This window comes from Barbus barbus (assembly GCF_936440315.1).
Source record: "Barbus barbus genome assembly, chromosome: 13".
Lineage (NCBI taxonomy): Eukaryota > Metazoa > Chordata > Actinopteri > Cypriniformes > Cyprinidae > Barbus > Barbus barbus.
Window position 1 is genome coordinate 30,409,558 of NC_136741.1, and position 23,952 is coordinate 30,433,509.

The 23,952-nt window shown below is 36.7% G+C and overlaps 2 protein-coding genes across 5 annotated transcripts in view; both read left to right on the forward strand.

The window, feature by feature from the left end:
• The window catches only part of LOC306879572 (replication termination factor 2-like), a 31,955-nt gene extending 25,536 nt beyond the window's left edge, over positions 1 to 6,419 (forward strand). For both annotated transcript variants that reach the window (XM_079432617.1, XM_079432618.1), the window contains exons 8-9: positions 3,293 to 3,367; positions 5,775 to 6,419. In XM_079432617.1, coding sequence (XP_079288743.1) covers positions 3,293 to 3,367; positions 5,775 to 5,974 — 275 coding nt within the window. In that variant the 3' untranslated portion in view covers positions 5,975 to 6,419. The remainder of the gene's footprint in view (positions 1 to 3,292; positions 3,368 to 5,774) is intronic.
• Positions 6,420 to 7,276: 857 nt separating this feature from the next.
• On the forward strand, positions 7,277 to 22,223 carry LOC306878762 (transcription factor AP-2 gamma-like). Of its 3 annotated transcripts, none has more exons than XM_079431280.1 (7): positions 7,277 to 7,341; positions 11,990 to 12,442; positions 12,526 to 12,577; positions 15,514 to 15,736; positions 17,332 to 17,450; positions 18,566 to 18,707; positions 18,908 to 21,532. In XM_079431280.1, the coding sequence occupies exons 1-7, from the start codon at positions 7,312 to 7,314 to the stop codon at positions 19,200 to 19,202; spliced, it is 1,314 nt and encodes a 437-aa protein (XP_079287406.1). In that variant the 5' UTR covers positions 7,277 to 7,311; the 3' UTR covers positions 19,203 to 21,532. The 3 variants fall into 3 exon arrangements, with proteins under 3 accessions (XP_079287406.1, XP_079287404.1, XP_079287405.1); XM_079431278.1 differs by lacking the exon at positions 7,277 to 7,341 and adding an exon at positions 10,417 to 10,737 and having other exon boundaries at positions 11,987 to 12,442; XM_079431279.1 differs by lacking the exon at positions 7,277 to 7,341 and adding an exon at positions 10,444 to 10,737 and having other exon boundaries at positions 18,908 to 22,223.
• The last annotated feature ends 1,729 nt before the right edge of the window (positions 22,224 to 23,952 follow it).

The following is a 23,952-nucleotide window of genomic DNA, read 5'->3' on the forward strand; positions in this document are numbered from 1 at the left end:
ATTCGATGCCACTGTCTGTGATGTAAAATATTGAGCAATGCAGTGTTAAAATTGATATTTAAACTTGCATGTTACATTTAACATTTTGCTATTATTTATACACTTATAGATTGTTTTCATATTGTAAATTACATTTCTTTTTAGATTTTCAGATTTTAAATTGTTGAGCTTTTAAATTTTTAATAATTACATATATATGATTTATTTGGTTTTGTAAGACTTAGAATATAGGTGCACAAGTCATATGAGCTACTTTTGTGATGCTGTTTTATCCATTTTAAAGCTGTTATACAGCAGTTCACCATCTGCTTCAGTTCTGCTTTAAATCCAAGTTCATTGTTTGAGCTGTTGAGTTGTGATTAGGAGTGAGATTAGGAGACTTTTCTAGGTAGAAGAATGTTTTGATTTGCCTCACAGCCGTAATTCCTGTAGGTGGATTTTTTCTGTATGTAAACAGCCCCTGTCCTTTTGTGCATGTAATGTGAAAGTTGTACCTGGTTTACCGGCTTTACCGGCATTGCATCAAGACAGCTTTGCTGAAAGATTGAGCTTGAATTTAAAAGAATGAGCTCAGGAGTCACGTGACGTGCTCATGAACCTAGTCGCACTTGAGTAGAGCTCCGTACGTTTAGCCTCTTTTTGCTGATTTTTTTTTGTTTTATTTTAAGTTTTATTCATTAATAATACTTTCCCTGATGGCATACAATCGTAAACAGCAGGAGTTGTCTCCGTCGGCTTCTCCGATTAAGAATAAATCCAAGCCTCCGACTGCGAGCGATATGATGGACAAGATGGCGAACACTGTTACACACTTTGAGGACATTCTAAGAACCGAGTTGTCTGCGATGCGGAACGAGTTCGCTTCTCACATGTCAGTTGTTCAGTCGCTATGCTCTGAACTGGATCTTCTTACAGGGGAGATGAGAGAACAAAAGAAAGTCGTCGCAGATCACGATAGGCGCGTTGCCGCGCTCGAGCAACAGGTTGTGGACTTACAGGATCACAATAGGCGCAGCAATCTGCGTCTGGTTGGATTGCCTGAAGGATCCGAAAAGGACGACCCTATGGGTTTATTGAAAAGATCGCTATCGACGTGGCTCCCGTCTCTGGCGGGCAAAGAGATTGAAGTGGAGCGAGCGCATCGCGTGTACACAAGGCTCTCCTCCGATCACGCTAAACCACAGGTTTTCATCTTTAAACTGCTGTGGTACACGGACAGGGAGCTCATTCTGTGGGCTGCCAGACTTCATGCCCTGGTGAAAACTTCTGACGGAGCAACGCTGTCTTTATTTCCAGATTTTTCTCCAGTCATCGCAAAAAGATGAAATGCATTTGCGCCAATTAGGAAGGAGATGAGAGACTCTGGCATCCAGAATTTTCTCCTTTATCCTGCAACGCTGAAGGTCATTCTCAATCAAGGTGAACCTAAAATGCTATATTCCCCAGAAGAAGCAGTAGTTTTTCTCAGATTCCATTCATCCACCAACTCTCAGTGAACATCTGGACATTTGCTGTCTAATCGGAGAAGAGATGCTCTAAAAAAATGGTGTCTTTCACTGTTCACTTTAATGTTCACTTCTTAATTCATAGTTACTAGAAGCGTTCACTGTGCATACAGTATCGCTTACTGATTATGATGTTATTTTATTTGTTTTATTCCTTCTCTTTCTTTTTCTTTATTTATTTTTTAATAGAGATACTACCTAGACTATTGACTATGGGGCCAATGTTGGTGCTACACTAATGTGCAGGGTTTTGTTGACGCCACGGACCATATTGCATTGATTTCGCAGATACTATTTAAACTGATCTAGACAATGGCATTGACTCTGAATTCAATAACGAAATGCCTTAACTGAAAATTGAGTGTTTAATCTTGTTTTTTACACTCTATCCTCCAATTTGATATTGTTAAGTGCTTTGACACAATCTGTATTGTTAAAAGCACTATATAAATAAACGTGACTTGACTTGACTTTTAAGTCACCTTTATTGTCTAGACTGGTTTTATTTTCAAACTTGTATTTTGTCTTATTATGCAGTGATTCTGTTTGACACACATGACTGACCTTAATATTCTGAGTTGTAATATTAATGGCCCAAATAGCCCTCACAAACGTACAGGTTTTCTGGATTTTTTTCTGAAGAAGAAAGAATGATATAGTGTTAGTTCAAGAATCCCATTTGAAAGAGGAGGATATACACAGATGTAATAAGTTTTATGAAGTGGTATCTCACTCATCTTCGGATACTAAAACCAAGGGTGTCCTAATATTGGTCTGGAGGACTTTAAATATTACTATTTTAGATAAAGTTTGTGATACAGATGGTAGAATAACACCTATAAAAACAATGGTGAAGAATATAAATATTTCATTTTTTTCATTTTATACCCCTTGTACTCCTGACCCTACTTTTTTCTCTTGTTTTGTCAACCTATCTCTTGAATCTTAATGAGGATGCACATGTTTTATTTTCTGATCGGGTATGGGGTGTGTTTAAATTGTCTTCTAAAAACCCTAATCATCAAATGATTCATTGGAAATAGCTACATAGAGTTTACTTGACTCCAATGAAACGTTTTTATACAAATCTGTCATCTAATCTCTGTTCCCAAGGAGCTTTAGGCAGGTTTTGTTTTTTGGGGAGTAGATTCTGTGGATTTGTGCAGCTGCTTTTTGTTTTGGGCTACTGTTCCCGGAAAAAAATCAATTAACAGTTGTTGACAAAGAAAAAAAGAATGGGCTCAGTAAGAAATTCAATCACACTAGTCCCATGGTAACAACTGTAATGGCACAGTAGACCTTTATCAGTGTTCTCACTGAAAGGACATTGATATCGAACAGCGTTAGATTATATTTAACTCAGAAGTTAAAACTCAAGATAACCGCAAATGCATTCTGGAGCAATATGAAGCTTGTGATGAAAGTCTGCTTTTGTGTCAGTCCCAAGACAGGACATTTTAAAGAATAAAAAGCACTTCCCTGCCAGAATTGCCCATAGTCCTTCACTGCAAGTGCAATTTTTAATTGATTTTAATTTTCATATGAACACATTTGTGAAAGTAAATATTTAAAAAAAACCATTTATAAAAACTAAATAGACATATTAATTGTTTTTTTTATATAAAAATAGCAAAAAAATCATTTAAAATATTAATAAAAACTAATATCTCAGTGATACTAAAAATAGCACTGGTTTGAACTCCCTAATAGTGGTTGAACAATTAATTGTAGTTATTTATTAAACTAAATAATGTTTTTGTTTTGTTTTCTCTCTCTCTCTCTTGCAGGAAACTGTGACACCTCAGAGACTAAAGCTTCACCACTGAATGGAGAAGGCAGCAGTGGAAGCTGCAGTAATTCAGGTATCCCAGCATTCCAAATTACACATGGGCTAGATGTACAGGTACTGGTCATAAAATTAGAATATCATGAAAAAGTTTATTTCAGTAATACCATTCAAAAAGTGAAACTTGTATATTAGATTCATTCATTACACACAGACTGATATATTTCAAATGTTTATTTCCTTTAATTTGGATGATTATAAATTATGTTAGCAGTGAATGAAAGGTTTTTATTTCATTTAATTGACCTTTTGCTGGAGTATATGATGTACATGTTTGCATGTATACTACAGTTCAAAAATCTGGGCACAGTAAGATTTTTTAAAATGTTTTTAAAAGAAGTCTCTTATGATTACCAAGGTCAAAAATACAGTAAATATTGTCAAACATCATTACAATTTAAAATAAATGTTTTTTATGTGAATGCATTGTAAAGTGTAATTTATTCCTGTGATCAAAGCTGTATTTTCAGCATCATTACTCCAGTCTTCAGCGTCACATGATCTTTCAGAAATCATTCTGATATGTTGATTTGCTGCTTAAGAAACATTTCTCATTATTATCAATGTTGATACATTTCTTTCAGGATTCTTTGAAGAACAGAATTAATTTGAAATCTATTGTAACAATATAAATGTCTTTACTGTCTCTTTTGATCAATTTAGTGCATCCTTGCTGGAACAAAATCACCCTAAAACTTTTGAATGGTAGTACGTTTACATTTAATAATAGGCATTTAAGTACACATCATACAAATATGAAAGTATAAGTCCTCCATAACTCTCTCGATTGCAATGCTAATATCAGCATGAAAATATAATAACACACAACATCTTACTAGCCATCATTTTCATAAATCTGTGCAAGCCACACGGGATATTAACAAACAAATGAATTACCCTTACTATACAAATGAAGTGATAATGTCATTTAGGGACATGTATGTCAGGCTTCTCTGTTGTCTTGTCCTCAAAACGAGAGCTGTTATATCCGTCAACCTGTATGTGCACATTAGGTTTAAAGGCTATAATCTAGAAAGACTTTAAAATAAGAATATAATCATGTGCATTGAAGACAGTCATGCAGAATTATAAATAAGGGCACATGTAACGTTAGTTTGCTGAAAATATGTGCTCATCCTCAGGCCATCCAAGAGTTTGTTTGTTCATCTCATCCTCAGGCCATCCAAGAGTTTGTTTGTTCATGGGAACAGATTTGGAGAAATTTAGCATTGCATCATTTGCTCACATCTGAATCCTCTGCAGTGAATGGGTGCCGTCAGAACGAAAGTCCAAACAGCTGATAAAAACATCACAATAATCCACACCACTCCAGTCCATCAATTAAAGGGTTAGTTCACCCACAAATTCTGTCATTAATTACCTTCATGTCTTTCCAAATCTGTAAGACTTTCGTTCGTATTCAGAACACAAATTAAGATATTTTTTATCAAATCTGAGCGCTCTCTGACCCTCTGTAGACAGCAATGCAACTGAAATGTTCCCAGGTCCAGAAACTTAGCAAGGACATCAGTAAAATAGTCCATGTGACATCAGTGGTTCAACTGTAAATTTACAAAGCTATGAGAATACTTTTTGTGTGCAAAGAAAACAATAATATAATTTATTCAACAATTCTTCCGTCCTCTGTCATTTTGAAGAGTATCCACTGAATGTAAACAACGTAATCAGTGTAGTTTACGTTCAGCATACGCACGCTTTCAGCGTTGTTTACATTGATTACGTTGTTTACGTTTAGTGGATACTCTCCAAAATGGCGGAAGACAGTAACTAGGGGAGAAGAATTGTTGAATAAATGATTTTTTGTTGAAAATATGAGACCATAATCCATAATGATGCTTCCTCCAGTGACAAAGTCCATCTCCTCGTGCCCTTTCACTTCAAAATCCATCAATTTATTGGTTTCAGACTGTTTTGTAAAAAAAAAAAAAAAAAAAAAAAAAAAAATATATATATATATATATATATATATATATATATATATATATTTATATTTTTTTTTTTTTTTTTTTTTTTAAGAAAAAGCAATATTATGATTGGAATATTTATAGCTGGAAGTAATAGTTTGAAAGTGATATTTCTTTCTCACAAATATGCAACTTCTCAAGATGTTAATTTATGCACTGGAGTGGTGTGGATTATTGTGATGTTTTTATCAGCTGTTTTCATTCTGACGGCACCCATTCACTGCAGAGGATCCACTGGTGAGCAAGTGATGGAATGCAACATTTCTCTAAATATGTTCTAATAAAGGAAGAAATATTTTTTATAAATTTTCAGCGAATTATAATTTTTGGTTGAACCTATTCCTTTAAGAATGGGTGTTAAAGATCAGTCTGCCCCAGGAGAAGTCATGCATTTGTTTGTTCAATTATTCAAGCTGTGCTTGTCTTTTTCCCGCTCAGCTCCCGGACCGTCCACATCCGGCGAGTGCTCAAAGACGTTAAAGGCCCCCGTGGGACCCGTCGCTGGCAGTAAGAGATCGATCCAGGAGATGAAGGACAAATCTGAGACCTACAAGTCACTCTTCACCTCCCACAGCTCTGCCAAACGTACCAAAGACCAGACGTCCAACTGGGTCACACACACGCCTTACCACTTTTGAGTGCCTTCTTCTGAGTGAAGCTCGCTCTCTAGTGGTCAGGCTTTGTAGGAGCAACATTCTGGTTGGTGGATTGATGCATTGTTTTTAGCCAATTAATTTTTTCACCATTGCATTTTATTTACCTTTATAAAATTATCTTAATTTAGTTTAGCATGCTTAAGTGTTCATTTTAGAGTGTTAAATGTCTTTTTCATTATCTTTTTTTGACTGGATTGTGCTTTGCAGCAGCATCTTGTTTTAAACCACTTTATTCAGGTTTAAACATGAACTGTATTGCAGTAAAAAACAAACTTAAAGGAGCATAAATGCGTGTTCTTAAAACGCTTGAGCGTTTCTTGTTACGGTATCACAGAAATAACCTACTAGTTACAGTAATTATGTATTGTACTTTTTAAACATGCATTATTTGTGAACACAATAAAGGTCTGATCTGGGAGAAATCATGCACTGTTGCTGTGTATTTGTCAGTAATGACCCTCAACATTGCTTTTGACCACAGGGTGGCAGTAGCTGTCCAAGAATAAGCGCTGCCGCAGTCAAACAGTATGAGATCTGATGTGGTTGTCTGCTTCTTGGTTTTTTGCAGTTCCCCATATTGTAATCGTTTATGTTCATATGGCAGGTGCATAAATAAAATCTGCATTTTCAGGTATATGTCGTAAATCCTGTGCGTGAGAAGGCTTGTGAAATAGCTAGCCTGCATGCTTGGGATGTCAATCTGAAAAATGAATTGTATTACTCGTGGTAGCAGAATTTGATGCATGTGGAACATGGAATATCCAGCTGAAGAAGCTGTTCCTATTAAGGCATAATTTTTACTTAAAAACTTTCAAATATACAAGAAAGTCATGCAGGCAAAATTAAATCTCCAAGGCTTTCTGAAAAGGTTTTCATCACTATCACATAATAATATATTCAAGGTTCTCACCGTCATAGAAAATATTGAAATATCAGGTAATTTTGTAATATAACTTCCAATACAAGTTATAGACTTACACGGATTTGTATGGGAAATGTCTTAGCTCTAAAACATCCTAATTGGTACAGCCTCTCTTAAATGAAAACGCACTCGTGGAAAAGTGTGTGAATTCTTTAGATCGTCTTGACTTTTAATTATCGTGGACGTTTCTTTAATTAAAGCGCCGTTGTGCAATAGTGTGCTGCTCCACAGAGCTGAAGCGATGACTAATCATCCTCATCCATCGGAATGCAGCGGCCCCCGTTCAGGTGTTCTGAGAGTCTGCGCATGCGCTCTGCGTGCCCTGCGCAACCAGGTGCATGAGCGGCGCGAGCGCGGCTGATGAGAGCATTAGCAGCTTCACAGTGGGACTGAACAGATGTCGCTGCTGGAGAGGCTGGACTGGCGGGTACGTTTCCATTACAGTCTTATTGCTATTAATGCCAAGACGGGGAAAAAAATCAATAAATTCGACATTTGTCAATAACCGATACATTTTGTTAAAGTATAGTAAAGGGCTTAAATTCAAACTGGTGCCTGAACTTTTGCTTGCGTTTGCAGAATGTACAGCTTAAATGAAGCAGGGCAATAATAACAAGCTATTAACGATAATAGTAATAATAAAACAATAACAAATAATTGCCAAATTGCAGTGCTTTTATTTTCTCGGGTGTGAAACTCAACACCTGTCTGGACATTTAAAAGCAGTTTTATTAGATTTTATGAATTTAGCAGACGCCTTTTTGAAGGAAAGCACGCGCTTTATCACTAAAATTTACAACACGAGACGAGAATTGGGAGTATTTTAACACCCAGCAATTTAACCAATTAAAATGAGCAAATCATACCACGTGAGGTCATACGTCTCTGTAAAAATAATATAGCATTTACAGGCTGAATAAAAAAAGCAACATTTAACTAATTGGTTATTATTTGATTTGTGCATCTGATTCAGCAGATTCTCTTCTTAAATTTGATTTATTCAACTTCCACCTAAAAGAAAAAAGCTGAAAATAGCCTAATGTTTGATCAGACGATGATGGTTCCAGTGTTTGTTTAGATGCATGCACTCAAGCACATTTTTAATTGTTAGCCTGTTACTGTTTGATCTTTTATAATACTATATTTACGTGCGTTTTTATTAATTTCATTGCTTAAAATTAAATGCGGTCGTGGTTAAGGTGGTTGTACAATAATTCTGAAGTTAGTTTATTACAATAATTCATATACAACATTTTAACTGATTTGAATTCTTTTTTTTTTCATCCTTTTTTTATCTTAATGTTACAACATGCGTTAGATTTAAACAATAGCGCTTTTTTGGCATTCATTTACACAGTTTTAGAGTAGGATAAGTTGTATATTTCAAAATTTCTTAAATTTGTATCAGATAAATGGGAAAAATATATGATGGAAAAACACTGAGCTACAGACTTCAAAGCAAAGAGAGTTACAACCATTTCAGTCACACTACACACAATATTGTTAGGCTATGGGTTATTAAATTAATAATTAAAGACAGCATGTATATTATCGTTTAAATGGTATTTTTCTATAGCTTGTAGGCCTTCTTGTGTCAGTGCATCATGGACCTGCATGATGTCGGATTGTTATCTAGAAATGCGTCTTATTTATTTTTAACGAAATCAAATAATCCGTCTAATTATTACGATTTTTACTAATGTGTTTCTTATTTTTAAGACCAATCCAATACATGTTTACATCCTTGGCTATATGCTGATTTGCTGATTCCGTTCACTTATTCTTAGTTATTTCAGACGATGAGTTTTGAGCTGAAATAAAACGCTTATGGTGAATGACAGTCTCTGCCTCCTACAATTAATAACTATCTCACACTGATGATTCATCAGACAGTTATTAAATCACTCTGATTCCGTTTTGCAGAAACGACGCAAAACGAGAATACAGAGTCTTCAGGTTAGGCCTAAATAATAATCATTGTCTTATACGACAATTGGCATTCATGCATGTAATTTTTGCCTGAGTGGATGTTTTGCTTGCGATTTCAGCAGGTTACATAAGCAGATGTTTCTCCCTCGGGGTTACAGTAGAGTCTGAGAGTGAAACTATAACTTCATTCAGATCACAGAGGAATCAAACTCGCTCGTGCGCTTCATTTATCTCAGTCCAGCTCGAGCCGCAGGTGCTTTGACCCACAACACATTTAATTCACCTGCATTAGACAGACGAGTCTAACCCGGGATTAAGTCTTTCTTTCCTCTCTCTCTTGATATCTCTTTGTTTACGGATTTTTTTAAATCTCAAATGCAGATATTTTCCACTTTAAACTATTGTGCTATTAGGCCTATTATTATTATTATTAGATTTATTATTGGTGTTATTATAATCCATTTTAATACATTTTCTATTTTAAGATAGTTAAGCGAAAACGCGTAAACTACACTATTATATAAAATATACAGTTGATCTGTAGTCTAATTTTATTAGTGAAAACCTTATTATTATTATTAATAATTATTATTATTTATTTAGGCTATTTATTGCTTTTTTCACCCTAATTTACTGCGCTTGATTTCTTTACACCGTATATAATCAGCATTCAAATTGAGTGGAAGATATGACAAATGTTTTCGTTTATCCAATTTTTGCACTGAGTTATTATTGGTTTTATTATAATCCATTTTAATTAATTGTATATATTTTAAGCTAGTAAAGCGAAAACGCTTAAAATACACTATTGTATAAAATATACAGTTGATTTGTAGTTAATAATAAATAATAATAAAATAATAAAGCGCCGTAATAATAAAATAGCCTATTTAGTGAAAACGTTATTATTATTATTAATTATTGTTATTATTTGTTTTTTTTCACCCTAATTTACTGCGTTTGTTTTCTTTACAACGTATATAATCAGCATTCAAATTTAATCTATCTATCTATCTATCTATCTATCTATCTATCTATCTATCTATCTATCTATCTATCTATCTATCTATCTATCTATCTATCTATCTATCTATCTATCTATCTATCTATCTATCTATCATCTATCTATCTATCTATAGTTCTAATGTTCTATAGACCTATTGTTCTTATAATTGCGTAAGTGACATTTAATTTTAATTAGAACTATACATATTACCATGATTTCTTTCTTTCTTTCTTTCTTTCTTTCTTTCTTTCTTTCTTTCTTTCTTTCTTTCTTTCTTTCTTTCTTTCTTTCTTTCTTTCTTTCTTTCTTTCTTTCTTTCTTTCTCTCTCTCTCTCTCTCTCTCTCTCTCTCTCTCTCTCTCTCTCTCTCTCTCTCTCTCTCTCTCTCTCTCTTTCTTCAGTAAATGGCAAATGTTTGCAACTTTTGGTCCAGGATTACTTTGCTCTGAACAGACGGACAGTTCCGCGATTGGTCCGTCGTTCTGACAGTAGCCAATCAGCACCAGGTTCTTCGCTCTGACGTAGCCAGCGCGCAGTAGGTCCCCGCCCACCGCTGTCTCATGCAAATATAGTAGAGAGTCCAAAGAGAGTCAGTGAGTCGAGCCTGAGCCGCTCTGTTGTCCTTCAGAGGGAGTCGAGTGCTTCTGTTTGGACCGGAACCCTCAAATTCGTTTCGCGCAAGAAGTTGCATGAGTTTCTCTTCATTCATCCTCCTCCTTCAACACTGAGTTGATGCTTCACTTCTGCGCGGCGCGCGCCGGACTCTCTGGATTATATTCTAGACCGCAAACAGACATCAGCACAGATACACACGTCTGAGATCACGCGCTGCAAAGACAAGATGTTGTGGAAATTAGCAGATAACGTGAAGTATGAAGATGACTGCGAGGTAAGGGGAAGAAGCGAACCCAAGCGCGCTTCTCATGTGCAGACATCTGGCTGAAGAGCAGATTTTATTGAGAATTAAACGCATGCATTGTCTCTTTATAATTTAAAATATGGAAATTCAGTATTGTACTGTTCCCAAATAATATGCAAAGTGAGTTGTACGAAGTTAATTAGATATGCTTGCCTAATGTTTCATTCTTATTGAGTAAAATATGCTTCTATTTTTAATTAGATATTTTAAATTTGATCTTTCGCAAATAAACAAAATATGTGACGACCAAATTGCGTTCGTTTAAATAATATATGTGAAAAATAGCCTATTTTACTTAGGCTAATGTATACATTTGGTATATTTTCATAAGAATTTACTAAAAAAAAACATGTAGCCTATAATAAAATTTATTGTTATAAGTATAATAAAATAATAGGGCTAATAGTAATGACAATAATAATAAAATTATAAATGGAGTTTAATTCAAGACGCAATTATTGCACATCGTTTTAATTGTACAGTTTTAATTTCACACAGACTGAATCTTTACAATATGATTCCGACAAAAAAGGTGAGTTTGATTTTAGGCGCAGTAAATCGGTATTGGAGCCTATATTCTAGCGCAAGCAAGATTGAATATCGTTTTTTAGTATGAATATAGGAGAAAACTCTCAAGTGTAATGCATGTGGTCTCAGTTAAGCCCGTCGCTCATTGTTATTCATGTGTCTCTGGTGACAGTAACTATCAAGCAACTTTGCCAGACAATAGGAGTCATGAATGCACACTATAGCTACAGTTCACCCAAGAGCTGAACACCGACGAGCAGTTGATGCTGAATTAAAAAGAGAACAAATGACTTCGTAAAAATGTTTGTTTGGTAACCTTACATATGCGTTGCATGTGATAACATCTAAATGAACAAAAGTGCGTTTAAGTGTTTAATCGGGTAGAAATAGATCTTTAAGCCAACAAATTAAAGTTTTTAATTTTATTCTAAAGTTTTTGAGCTTGCATTAAAAAGCATGCAGTTCAGTTTTTAATTTGCATGAAAATTATCCGTGCTATTTAGATTTAAAAATGTTTTTATTTTTATTTAACTCAAATATTGATTACTTGTTTTCCAAATTTAAGCATTTATACTTATGCATTTGTCAGATGCTTTTTCTCCAGAGGTATTCTTGTGATCAGAATGTGTCAAAAATCAAATTAACTCTTTGTTGTGTGCATGGTTTCAAAGTGATGCACTCTCTATTTCAGCAGGAAAGACATGATGTTAGCAGCAACGGAAACCCCCGTTTACCTCACATTCCCGCGGTGAGCCAGCACCTCTACAGCCCGCAACCGTCCCTCTCGCACTCCGCCAGCTCGGACTTCCAGCCACCGTACTTCCCTCCCCCTTACCAGCCTCTGCCGTACACCCAACCCGGTGACCCGTACTCCCACCTGGACCCGTTTAGTGTCAACCAAATACACCACTCTGCAGCATCTAATCAACAACAGTCATGGCCCGGACGGCAAGGTCAAGAGGCCATCGGGTCCCACGGCCGCAGTGGACTCGTCAGCCCCATTCTGGGCCTGGAAGGGGGCTCGTCCGGGATGCGGCGGGACGGTTTTAGGAGACCGGAGCTGCTGCCTCCACACATTCATGGAATCGATTCCATAGGTGATAACATCGGTTTGCACGATATAGGCCACGGATTGGATGATGTTCAGGTGAGTTGATGTGATTAATGATTTCATAATTATTTATTTGGGATTACGTGGATAGTGATGCATTTCCTGGTTCTTTCTTGCAGCATGACGGTGATCACAGTATTGTAATTCCTGATCATACAGTCATCAAAAAAGGTTGGTTGCATTTCTATTTTCTAACAAAATAATTTATCTTCAGGTTGTTTTTAGGTTCAAATTTAAATGGGAAATTGGATGTGAATATGAGTATTGCAATTTTGCATTAAAATAAATTAAAAATATTGTATTACTCTTTTCATTTTACAGCACAATAGCATTATTAAATGTATATTTATTTTGTGTAATATATTTAATAATAACTACAATAAAAAACAATATTATTTTATGATAATATTGAATTGGCCAAAAACAGTGGAAAAGTTGACTGTAAAAACTTGTGGAAAGAGATAAAGTAAATTAAAGTAAAAAGTAAATTCAGCTGTCTAATTTAGATACTTTCTTTTTTTCTTAATCACCTTGTACATTAAATGTTCCTTGGGCAAGACAAACGAAGGTAGAAAAATGCCATGTAGTCTCCCAAATAATATGAGCTCATTATACATAATAATTATGAAGTGTAAGGATTACAAAATGCTAAGCCTATTTAAAACAATTTTATATGAAATTTAGCATTTCAGGCCTTTTCAATTTAATTAATTCTATAATTACTTCTATAATTTTGTGAAGCATGCTTTGAATAAAGAACGTAACAGTGTATCATGACTCTTTCAAGCTGGATCATTTTGCATTAAATGTATGCAGCTTGTGTTAAAGGGGTCTATTATGCGTTTTCACTTTTTGAATTTTATTCAGTGTGTAGTGTGTATGTTTGGGCATAAAATGATCTACAAAGTTACAAATCTCAAAGTCCACTCCAAAGGGAGATATTTCGTAAAAAAAAAATCAGTTTTCAAAAACTACAACAGACGGCTCGTTTGGACTACAAGAATGTTTTCCTGTATTTGTGACATCACAAATTTTAAATCCCGCCTACGGAAATTTGAATGGTTGGGGGGTGGAGAGAACGCTTGGTTGAGCACTGCACGTTTCAAAATCAAAACCCGGTGCGGGTGTTTTTATATCACTGTATTTCTGATGGAAACCGACTGTTTTCAGAAAATTTTGGATGTCATTTTCATTTCATTTTGCATATAATGTCTAATGAGCTCTATTTTGTGTGCTGGCAGAGAATTAATTTGCATATATATGCCGCCACAAATAGTGTAACTCTGTGGGAGTATGGTATAAATAAATTCAACTGTATAACAATTTCAGTGCAATTCATGATATAATATTATAATTAAAGAACAATAAACATATTACCGTTGCACTTATCTGTACATAGTCAATGCAGTTATTTTTTAAGCTGTTGTTGACATCTAAAACGTGAATTAGCCAAAAAAACAACAACAACGGTAACATTACCACTTTAATATGTCTTGCAATATCCGTGCGTGCAAAGGTTCTGCACGATCCTCTTGTTCAGTATTCTCGAGGTCTGAATTGATATGGCAATATTGAGGAACTTGCTGTTTTGGAGGGGCGGGGCAATACTGAAACGCCATCTAAGCTGTTCGCCAATCACAACACACTGGGACAGCTAACCAATCACAATACATTTCGTTTTTTGAAAGGCAGGCCTTCATCAAACCCGGAACTAATCGAGCCGTTTGTGTCAGGCTGGGAAGAGATGTATTGAAAAATAATGCGATTTTCGAACCACCAAGCATGAGAGCATGTTCTAGTACACCCCCAAAACAAAATCAAGACTTTGTAAAAGAGCATAATAGGACGCCTTTAATAATTATATATTAACCCAGGACTTTAGAAGGAATTGATCTGCTTATGTTAAAGAATAAAATCTTGCACCTTTGCTGGCTCCAGATTTGTCAGGCTCCAGATTTCGGCTTGTCCGAGCCAACGGTTTAGGTGGGCGGAGTTGAGGTGGTGCTGGTTCATACATATATCGCTAATCCTTTTGGTCATGTGGTCCATTTAACTAATCTGGCATTGATCCGCGGAGCATTCTGCCACTCTTTCAGCATGAATGGAAAGCCAAAGAAAGGATTCCTCTCAAAATGGCAGACCAGCCAAAGTTGTAGATGTTGGGCAATCCTTAAAATGGTGTGTTTGCTCAGAGAGAGGAGGCCTAGGCCTGCTTTTTAGTCTTTTGAAACGGCACTGTCAGAACGCAATTCTGCCCCACTACACACACACACACACACAAACACGCACAAGGAGACAAGAATCAACTCTAGTTGGGGTGTGGCTGCTTTTAAACATGCATGGGTATTTTGTTCAGTCCTATGCTGTGACACGAAATCGTCTTAAATAAGCAAAACCAAAAGACAGTTTTGAATGTCTGTTTGTTTTGTGCGATTACTAGCTGCTGAAATGAAGGGTTTGTATCATTGGGTTTCAACAGGTTTTGCTTTAGGACCCTTCAGGATGTTACATCAACCCAATTCAGCACTAAAACTGTGTAGCATGCAAAAGTAAACAAGAACGTCTTTACATTTGCAACGGAGTAGCATTACAGTGTTTGTTTAAAGCAATTTAGTAACCTTCTTTTATTTAGTTTGGTTTTGTTCATGATTTTTGAGCTTGAATGCATGCATTTTGATATGTTTAATTTGATAGCTTCTGCCAAGATACAAATGCATGAGTTTAATTGAGTTGGGCATGACCTTTCCATAAAAAAAAGCATTTCTGCAACCTTTTAAAAGTTGATATTCCTATTTATTTTGCTGTGATGACTATGCATGGTCACATATTTACAGTAGTTGCATTTTATAATAAGCATATATCAGAACCCATCAGTTGAGAACCACTGATTAATTAACTTAAGTTTTGTTCTATTTTTGAGATTTAAACCTTTCAAATAATAAAAAATGTTAAGGACGAGAGTTGAAGATGCACTAATGCAGCATGTTTCATGGCAAAAAAAAAAATCAATTTCAGAGTCTATATTTTTGAGATTGTTTGGTGGTTTCTTTCTTTCTCTCCTGTATTTCTGGAGCTGTATGATTGACCGATATGTTTCTCATCTCCAGGTCCGGTGTCTCTGCCGAAGGGAAGCCCGTTTGGGATTCCCTATCAGAAAGAGTCCCTGCTGGGAATGGTGTCAAATCCCACTGAGGTCTTCTGTTCAGTACCTGGTCGACTATCTCTTCTCAGCTCCACTTCCAAGTACAAAGTAACTGTTGCAGAAGTTCAGAGGCGCTTGTCCCCACCGGAGTGTCTAAACGCTTCCCTGCTCGGAGGAGTATTACGCAGGTGAGCAGCTAATGCACATTCATATTTGAAAATATGTTAATGTGGCAATATAAATGCACTGAAAAAAAGATGTACTATACAAAAAATGTTCACTCAGAAGTTACATACTTGTAAGACTTGAGCAAATAAAAAAGGTTGGATGATTATCATGGAACCAGTCAACAACATGCCCAGGTCATATTTCACCCAAAATCTAAAGCCTATTTGAAATATCATTGAAAAATACTCATGCGGCATCATTTTCATAAGTTACACACATTTTCACCACAAATTTTCATTACCATAATGTACAAAAATAATGTATCAATTAAATATAAAAAAATAAATATATATGAAGAAAATTATAAAATATTTATATATGATGGTCTAAGAGTTTCTTTTAAGCTATGCTGATTTTAATAATAAAAAATATTGTTTTATTAGTCATTTTACTGCAGTACACTGAAAAAATTGTCTGTGCAAGTGAACAAACGTTTGAGAATATCGAGAATGGTAAAACTCTCAAAACTATACACTGATGGCTAAAATATGCTTAATTATCATGCAAATTTAGCCCAAATGCAAAAAAATCTGAATGGTCTTAAAAAAAAAAAGCTTATTTTTTATTTCAGCAAAATGCTATTTCTTATGTTTTGTCTCTTTATTTTGGGTTGAATTGAAACTTTTATGTTTTTGTGAGATTCCCCCTCTCGCATTTACCAATCAATGGAAACAAAGAGTTAAATGTGTGTGTTTATCAATCTATGCAGGTTCATGTTTGGTACCATCAAGCTCCATTTGTGTGCGTATTGATGAGATGATGCTGATATTAATTTGACCCTTTGACCCATATGCCAACATGTGCAGTGTTAGGGGGGAAAGATGTCATCAAACAGACAGTCTAATCTCATTGCCCCTTATTACTGGGAATATTTTTCTGTTCCCATGTGTCTGACGCAAACACACTGATATTCGTTAAGTAGGTCATATAGCACAAGCGCTGGGAGGGGGAGGTGTCGGACGGAAAAAGGGGGCACTTACTCATGCCTCCTGCTAACAATCCCTTATCCCACATGTGAAGGGTGATGCCAGGCCACAACTCTAGTCATGCATATCACAGAGGCCCAAACAGCAATGGGGATTTTGTCTGCGCTTGTATGCGTTTTTTGTTGCGATGCATTTTAAACACTTGAGCTGTGACATCATTTTATTTCATGAGCCTGTTTATCCATGTGAATCTGGGCCCAAAACCTCTTTCCATATTGGCCTCTAAGTCGTATAACACAAACAAAACAAATCAAATCCATGTGTTTCACCTGCAGTAATTAAGCCTTCTCTAAGCTCTGCTCTCCTGGTTACTGCTGCTTGATCAGAACATGTTGTTGGAAATAACTGGAGATTTCAGTAAAAAGTGCAATTTTCTGAAAATGTGCTCATGCTAAATGTTTAAATATTTGGAAAGGTGGAAAAAAAAACTGTGCATGTCCATCTGGGTTTTCTAGGAAACGTACAAAAACATGTCTGATAATATGACTGATGGCAACCGTTTCTATCCTAGCATTGGCAGGTTTAGCAAAAGGTCACTAATGACACTCACTGTTAATTTTATTATAAAGGGCAAAGTCAAAGAACGGCGGTCGATCCTTGAGGGAAAAACTGGATAAAATTGGACTGAACTTGCCGGCGGGTCGCAGAAAGGCCGCTAACGTCACCTTACTCACTGCTCTGGTGGAAGGTAAGCACTTTATGTCCGTCACTTTTCCACTATTGTTACTGTAAAAGTAGTTTTAGCATAAATGCTAAGGACATTAGCATATTTCAGTCATATGCAACAGCAAAATCTGTGGAGGATGTCATGAAGTGGATGTTAAAGACTGAAATACACAACACAACTTTTGCCTCTATTTACAGTCTGACCAAGTCAATGGTAGATGCTGAAAAGCAGTTGGAGTTGACAGAAAATCACTTGGCATATGACGAAATCTGTTTTGATTTTAAAAGTCTTGTTGCATTAAATCTGTCTAAATTGGTTTAAATGAACTGCAACAACACGGAATGTGCTAAATGCTAAAACAAATGCTTTGGCTTGATTTTTTTTAACGTTGTGAACTTGTTACCAGGCCACTTTTTGTTCAGTCGAAACAAAACAGCGTCTAATTGTCTAGCGTCTAATTTCCAGTGGAACATCTAGAGAACAAGTGATTGTTTAATACAAAGCCAAAAGACTTTGCGATCACATGCAAAGATTGTCTATGTAAGCTCTACTCATGTATTGGCAATCTGTAATTTCTTGACATTCCATGTCCACCTTTTTGCATGAGTATAGCTAACCAATGAGTCACAGAGACATTAGCGCAAAGATCACGAGTTAACTAGCACCAGGAGCAATGCAGAATACTTTTAGCTTTCTCTTTTAATGTCACCATTCTCACCACTAATGGGAGCATGGGTCTGAAGCAGGAGCATGACTAGAAGGCGTAGTTATTTACAGCCCTACAAAGCTGAATTAGGGCTTGTTATCACATGTTCGCTAGCCAAGAGGAGAGACTGACCTTAAAGACGATGACTGTGAATAATGTGCTAGTCTATCAATAAGAGCCTTTTGGGTCTAGGGGACTGTTAGACGCCTTTAGCTACAAAGGCTCATTAAAGACATGCAGTGTGACCACCGCCGTCCGCAAAAGAGAGAGTCTTTTTTATCTGAACTCATCTCATCTTAGACAGGAAACTACTTTTTTCGTGATGCCATTTCGAGTCATTTCCAAGGCGATGGATCCTACGGTGACTCATCTTTGCGGTGCAATCATATGCTGCGTGAGTCACCTGATTCTCATCTGATCCTGTCTGCAGGTGAGGCCGTACACCTGGCGAGAGATTTTGGCTACGTCTGTGAGACAGAGTTTCCCGCCAAGGCCATCGCGGAGTACCTCGGCCGACCCCACGTGGAACGCAATGAGATCAACTCTCGCAAATCTATGCTTTTGGCAGCCAAGTGAGTAACCATCCCATTTCACATAAATCCCAATTCCATTAAGGTTAGGGTGGCCAAGCCCATTTTGATGGAGCCATTAAGCAGTCATCAGTCTGGAAACGAGTCCCCCTGCTTCTGAGGGTGTCTCCACCTAAGCAGAACAGGCTTCTGAAATCTCTGCTTTATGGTTTAATACTTTAACTGGTCATCTAATCTTTCAGGCAAATCTGTAAGGAGTTCACTGACTTGCTGACTCAGGACCGATCTCCTCTGGGAAACTCTAGGCCGGCTCCCATTCTCGAGCCAGGGATTCAAAGCTGCCTGACTCACTTCAGCCTCATCACCCACGGCTTCGGCTCTCCGGCCATCTGTGCGGCCATGACCTCGCTGCAAAACTACCTCAACGAGGCGCTCAAGCAGGTGGACAAAATGTACGTGAGTTCGACCGGAGACTCCTCGCAGGCCTCTTCCGACGGCACCAACAAAGTAGACAAGATGGACAAACACAGAAAGTGAGGCTGAGGTCGAACTCGATCGGACCATTTGAACGCAACAACTGTTTTTGTAGCAGAATGACGTTTTTCCAGACCTGACTTCTCTTCGTTGTCGTCGTAGTTGTCGATTCTGTTTCCGTTCTGCTTTGTTTTCCTACATCAAGATTAAGCTTAAACTCAAAGCCCTCTTGGTTCATGCCTTGGACTTCCAGCACTTTCTCCTCCACAAACACATTTCAAAGCCTTAGTCGAGACAGTTCTTTATCGAGCGACGATTCAGACGGTCATCAGGAAGTTGTCTCTCAGAGGGGAACTGCAAAGAGGAAGTTGTTGAGTTTCCCAAAGACACCATTTCAAGAGTTGACGTGGATTTTAACCATTTTCTTTCACTACCAATCTGGGAGGAGGAAGTTGGGTTTCTCCGTGTCCTCCTCCTTGGTGCTGACCTCCCAATGGACCAAGGATGTGATTATGTTTGAGACATTATAACTTGTTCTATGCTTGACTTCATTGGACGCAGTGTTATTGTTCTTCTCTTTGTGGGAGTGTTGTTGGCATGAGTGACTGTTTTGTGTGTATGAGTGTACATGATTTCCAAACGACCCTTTATCCACTGATCAGTGGATTCTTCTATACGAGAAATGCTCAAGATGTATTTGGCTTAAAATTTCCACTGAGAACAATTAAAGAGACCTTTGATTAAGTTACCACGATGAAATCAAATATCAGATGGCTGGGTGTGTGTTCATGTTCGGTTTCGTATGAGCGTACAACCTTGTTGTTCATCTTTTTGATGCATTTACGTCAGACTAGAAGTTAAATGTTCCATTTGTCTTTCCCCAAATGTAAATATTTTCTAATTTATGTTGTAATTTAATGGGATTTGTAAATATTGGTACAATTATGGTGTTTGGTTCCACTTAAAAAAAAAAAGATGTGTTAATCTTTTATAAAGGGGTTTGTTTTATATCATATAGTGGTTAGGCTACGGGATCGATATTCTTTATAGAAATGTGTAATATTGCTGTAGGAATAAAAACTCAACACTCTTGATTTGCGTCTGCCAAGACTCCCCTTTTATGATGTTGAGTTGTACACTTCACTACACGCATGCCCTGCCAGTGAGGCATGTCGAACATGGCCAATTCATGTGTATAAAGATTCCTTTTTAAAATAAATGTCAGCAATGCTCACAGAAAGAAGAGTAGTGCTCATCATTGCACAAAGCAGGTGAAACGAAGCCTTTCCTCGGAAAAGAAGAGTGGGCTTTCACCCTATTGAACACCTGTCTTATACCTGGATTGCTCTTTGAATGTTTGTGTTTCTCACTTTCTCGAAACAGACAGTTCCCCTCTTTTCATAACCATGCTTATCTCGCAAATTGGCGTGACAGGACAACATTAATGTGTGTGAAGTTTCCGCATCGCTCTTTTCATATTTAAATGCTCTACTGTGAAACTCGCCGTGCGGTTTCAAATGAAGTGACAGGACTGTTGAGAAGAGATAAACAAAGCCATGAGAGAATATTGACCTGATGGTTTTCTGTTTTATTTACCGTGCCACTATATTATTAATGCACCATGTGGTCGGTTGCGAAACGGTTTATTCATAGCCTTTTGTTTGTAAAGTTAGCATGTAGATCTCACTTTGTTTAAACCTCAGGATTCAAATGCCTGATACGCCGTTATACAGATACAACTATCGCATCTCCTTATCAAAACTATCCCCTATCTTGTCTCGTTCTCACAGCAAACGCTCCCAATTTCTCATATGCAATGAAATCGCAGGTGTGTGTGAGCAAGTGTGCGTGTTTGTCTCTGTTGAGTGACTGACTCATGCAACTGAACTGACAGTAGAGCAAGTGTGAGCTTCTCCCTCAGAACCTGTTGGACCAGATGTGTGGTTTTGCCGCTCGCCCACAGTTGGCTGTAACCGCCTCCACTTACTCGGATTCTTTTCCTGCACAAGGCTGTAAGTTGAGACACTGCAACTTTGATGGACCTGCTTTGATGGTCGGCTGTAGGTGTTGGTGGCAGAACTTCCTCTTGAACCTGAAATGTGTTGATCGGTGTGAAATGCGGATGCAGAAAGACACATACCCGCATCAACACATACTTTGAACGTCCCATGATGAGATGCCTACACGGAAGTGCTGGGAAAATATTGCATCTCTTTAAGATGCTTTGTCCTGAAGATGCATCCTGCTTGTTTACACTGGCTGCAAGTCAACTCTGAAAATGGCAACTGATATAATTAAAAACATATGGAGACAAACATGAGGCCCAGACTCTGATACAGCTCTGTTTAATAATTACATTATTTGTCTTCATATTAAATCCTTAACAGATTGTTACATTTTGTCCAGTGCAAAATTCTTTCAGCTGTTGAACTCAAAAGAAGATATTTTGTAGAACGTTGGCAACCTAACAGTTTATACAGTTTATCGGCTACTTTGGAAGTCAATGGCTACCATCAAATGTTTGGTTACCAATATTCATCAGAATATCTTTTGTGTTTAGCAGAAGAATAAACTCATTTGTTTGGAACAACATGTGGGTGAGTAAAAGATGACAGAATTTCCTTTAATGGTCTAGATTTAGTTAATAATAACATCTTAACCTTAATATTTCATATTATTTATCAAATCAATACCTGAATAAAATGAAATTTAATTAGCCAAATAGCCAAAGGCATTGGGCCTCTCTCAGACGCCGTGTTGCTATGCTAAGCTAACATTAACAGCATCTCATGTGCTCTGGTTTTGCATAAATTACTCTTAATATATGCAAATATCCTTATTAAGATGTGCAAAGCTTATTTGTTTAAGGCCAAATCTAGGTTTCTTGCATCCCTTGATTAGATGACCTATGCTAACGCAGGTCAAAGACAATAGCGGAAAATATGCTTCCGGATGACTGCAGAGCTTTTTTTCTTTCTGCACATAAATAAAACAATTCTATTCTCAAACTAAAGCTCAAACACATAAATGTTGACTTGCTAATGCTACATTTGTTGTCTGTGCTTGAATAAACTCGTAGCATTGTATTTTTGTGTTTAAATTGGCGCTGCTGTTTGCTGTCATGCTTTAATTTCTTGAATCCTGAGGCTATTTATATATTTCGGAGAATCTCTTCTAATAATAACCTACTTAGTTTTGTAACACATTTACATTTCTGCATTTCTGCAAAAAGACATGCATCTCAAGACGTGTCACAGTCTGGTTTGCGTTAGCAGTCATTAGCAGTGACACTGATGGAAACAGAAACGCCAAACCACTGCAACCACTCTTTAAGACGCTCACTTTAAATGGGGTTTGTAATTCCAGCGCCTGGATTTTTTTGCGTATTCATTCAGAAAGATGTTTCCGAATAAGCCCTTGTGTTGAGAACATTAGCAGCACATGTTTGACTTGGATGTCGTCGTACAGATGGTTTGCGAGAGCCGAGCCGAGGGGTTTCTTGCTGGTATGAGGAAGCCAAATAATGGGAACATAAAAGTCGTTGGAGGGAGGGATGTGTGTGCGTTTAACGGGGGGCAGGAACAACAAAGAATTCCTGCAGAAAATGCTGGGAATGAATTTAAATTACAGACGAGGAGGCATTCTTCTGCATGTTTGGGTGAAGCAGAAGCTTCCAGGGAGGAAATACAGACACTGATGGGGGTCGATCTCAAAGAACAGTCCCAGTTGCGCCAGATTTTACTTTCTTTAAACTTTTGTATTTGTGTTTTGGAAGGGAATCTTTGTTTGGTGACCAATGGAAGACTAATGGGAACTACAGACAACTCTTTATCATTACTAACCCTAGGGCGAACCATAAAGCAAAACTTGAACAGATAACCGAGTAAATTCTGTATGACAGTGTCACTTGATAAGTGTTTTTTTGTTTTTGAAAAAAAGAAAAAAAAAACATAATGATCTAACAGAAAATGCATGAAAGATTTAGAATTGTTCATTAAAATAATGACTTTCTATTGTATTTATTTATTTTATTTTTATTTTTTATTAAAATTACATTTTTATCTTTTTAAATACATTTTAAGAATTTCTTTTAAATACCACAAACCAATCTGGCTAATTTTAATTTTTTATTAAAATGACTCCCCCCCCCCCCCCCCCCCAGTTATTTGAATCATAAATGTAAATGTAAATCATAGCTGATACAAACACTACACAATGGTTTCTTGTTTCCTAATAATTGAGTACATTCTGGTAGCGTCACGAGCGTGTGTGTGTAAATTCATGAAGTGTTGAAAACAATTTAGCACATTATTTGTAAAATAATAATAATAATTAATTCATTGTTTTAAAAATATAATCCAGTGGGGAAATACAAAGAATTTTGTTGTTAATTTTATTAGTAATAAATCATCGGAGACCAAAATAGTACACAATGGTTTCTGCTACCGCTTCCTGATAATGAAGTAAATTCTGGTATAGCGTTAATTGGGTAGTGTGTTTTTTATTTAAAGACAAAACAAAAATAGAAAATTAGATAATGTTAACGCATGAAGCATTTTAAATTTAATACAATTAAATTGAATAAATTTAAATATTTTTTAAACCATTTTTTTTTCCAATTATATTTTTTACTTTTTCCCTGATAATTTTTTTTTTCATGTTAATTATATTAGTACTAAGTAATGCACAATGACCCATGTTGGGTATTATGGGGGAGTTATGGATCATGTAAGCTATCATGAACTGACCCTCCTTCTCCTTCTTTCTTTGAGCGTTCTGTGGGAATGCGATGGTCTGCCTGCGTCACCCAAAC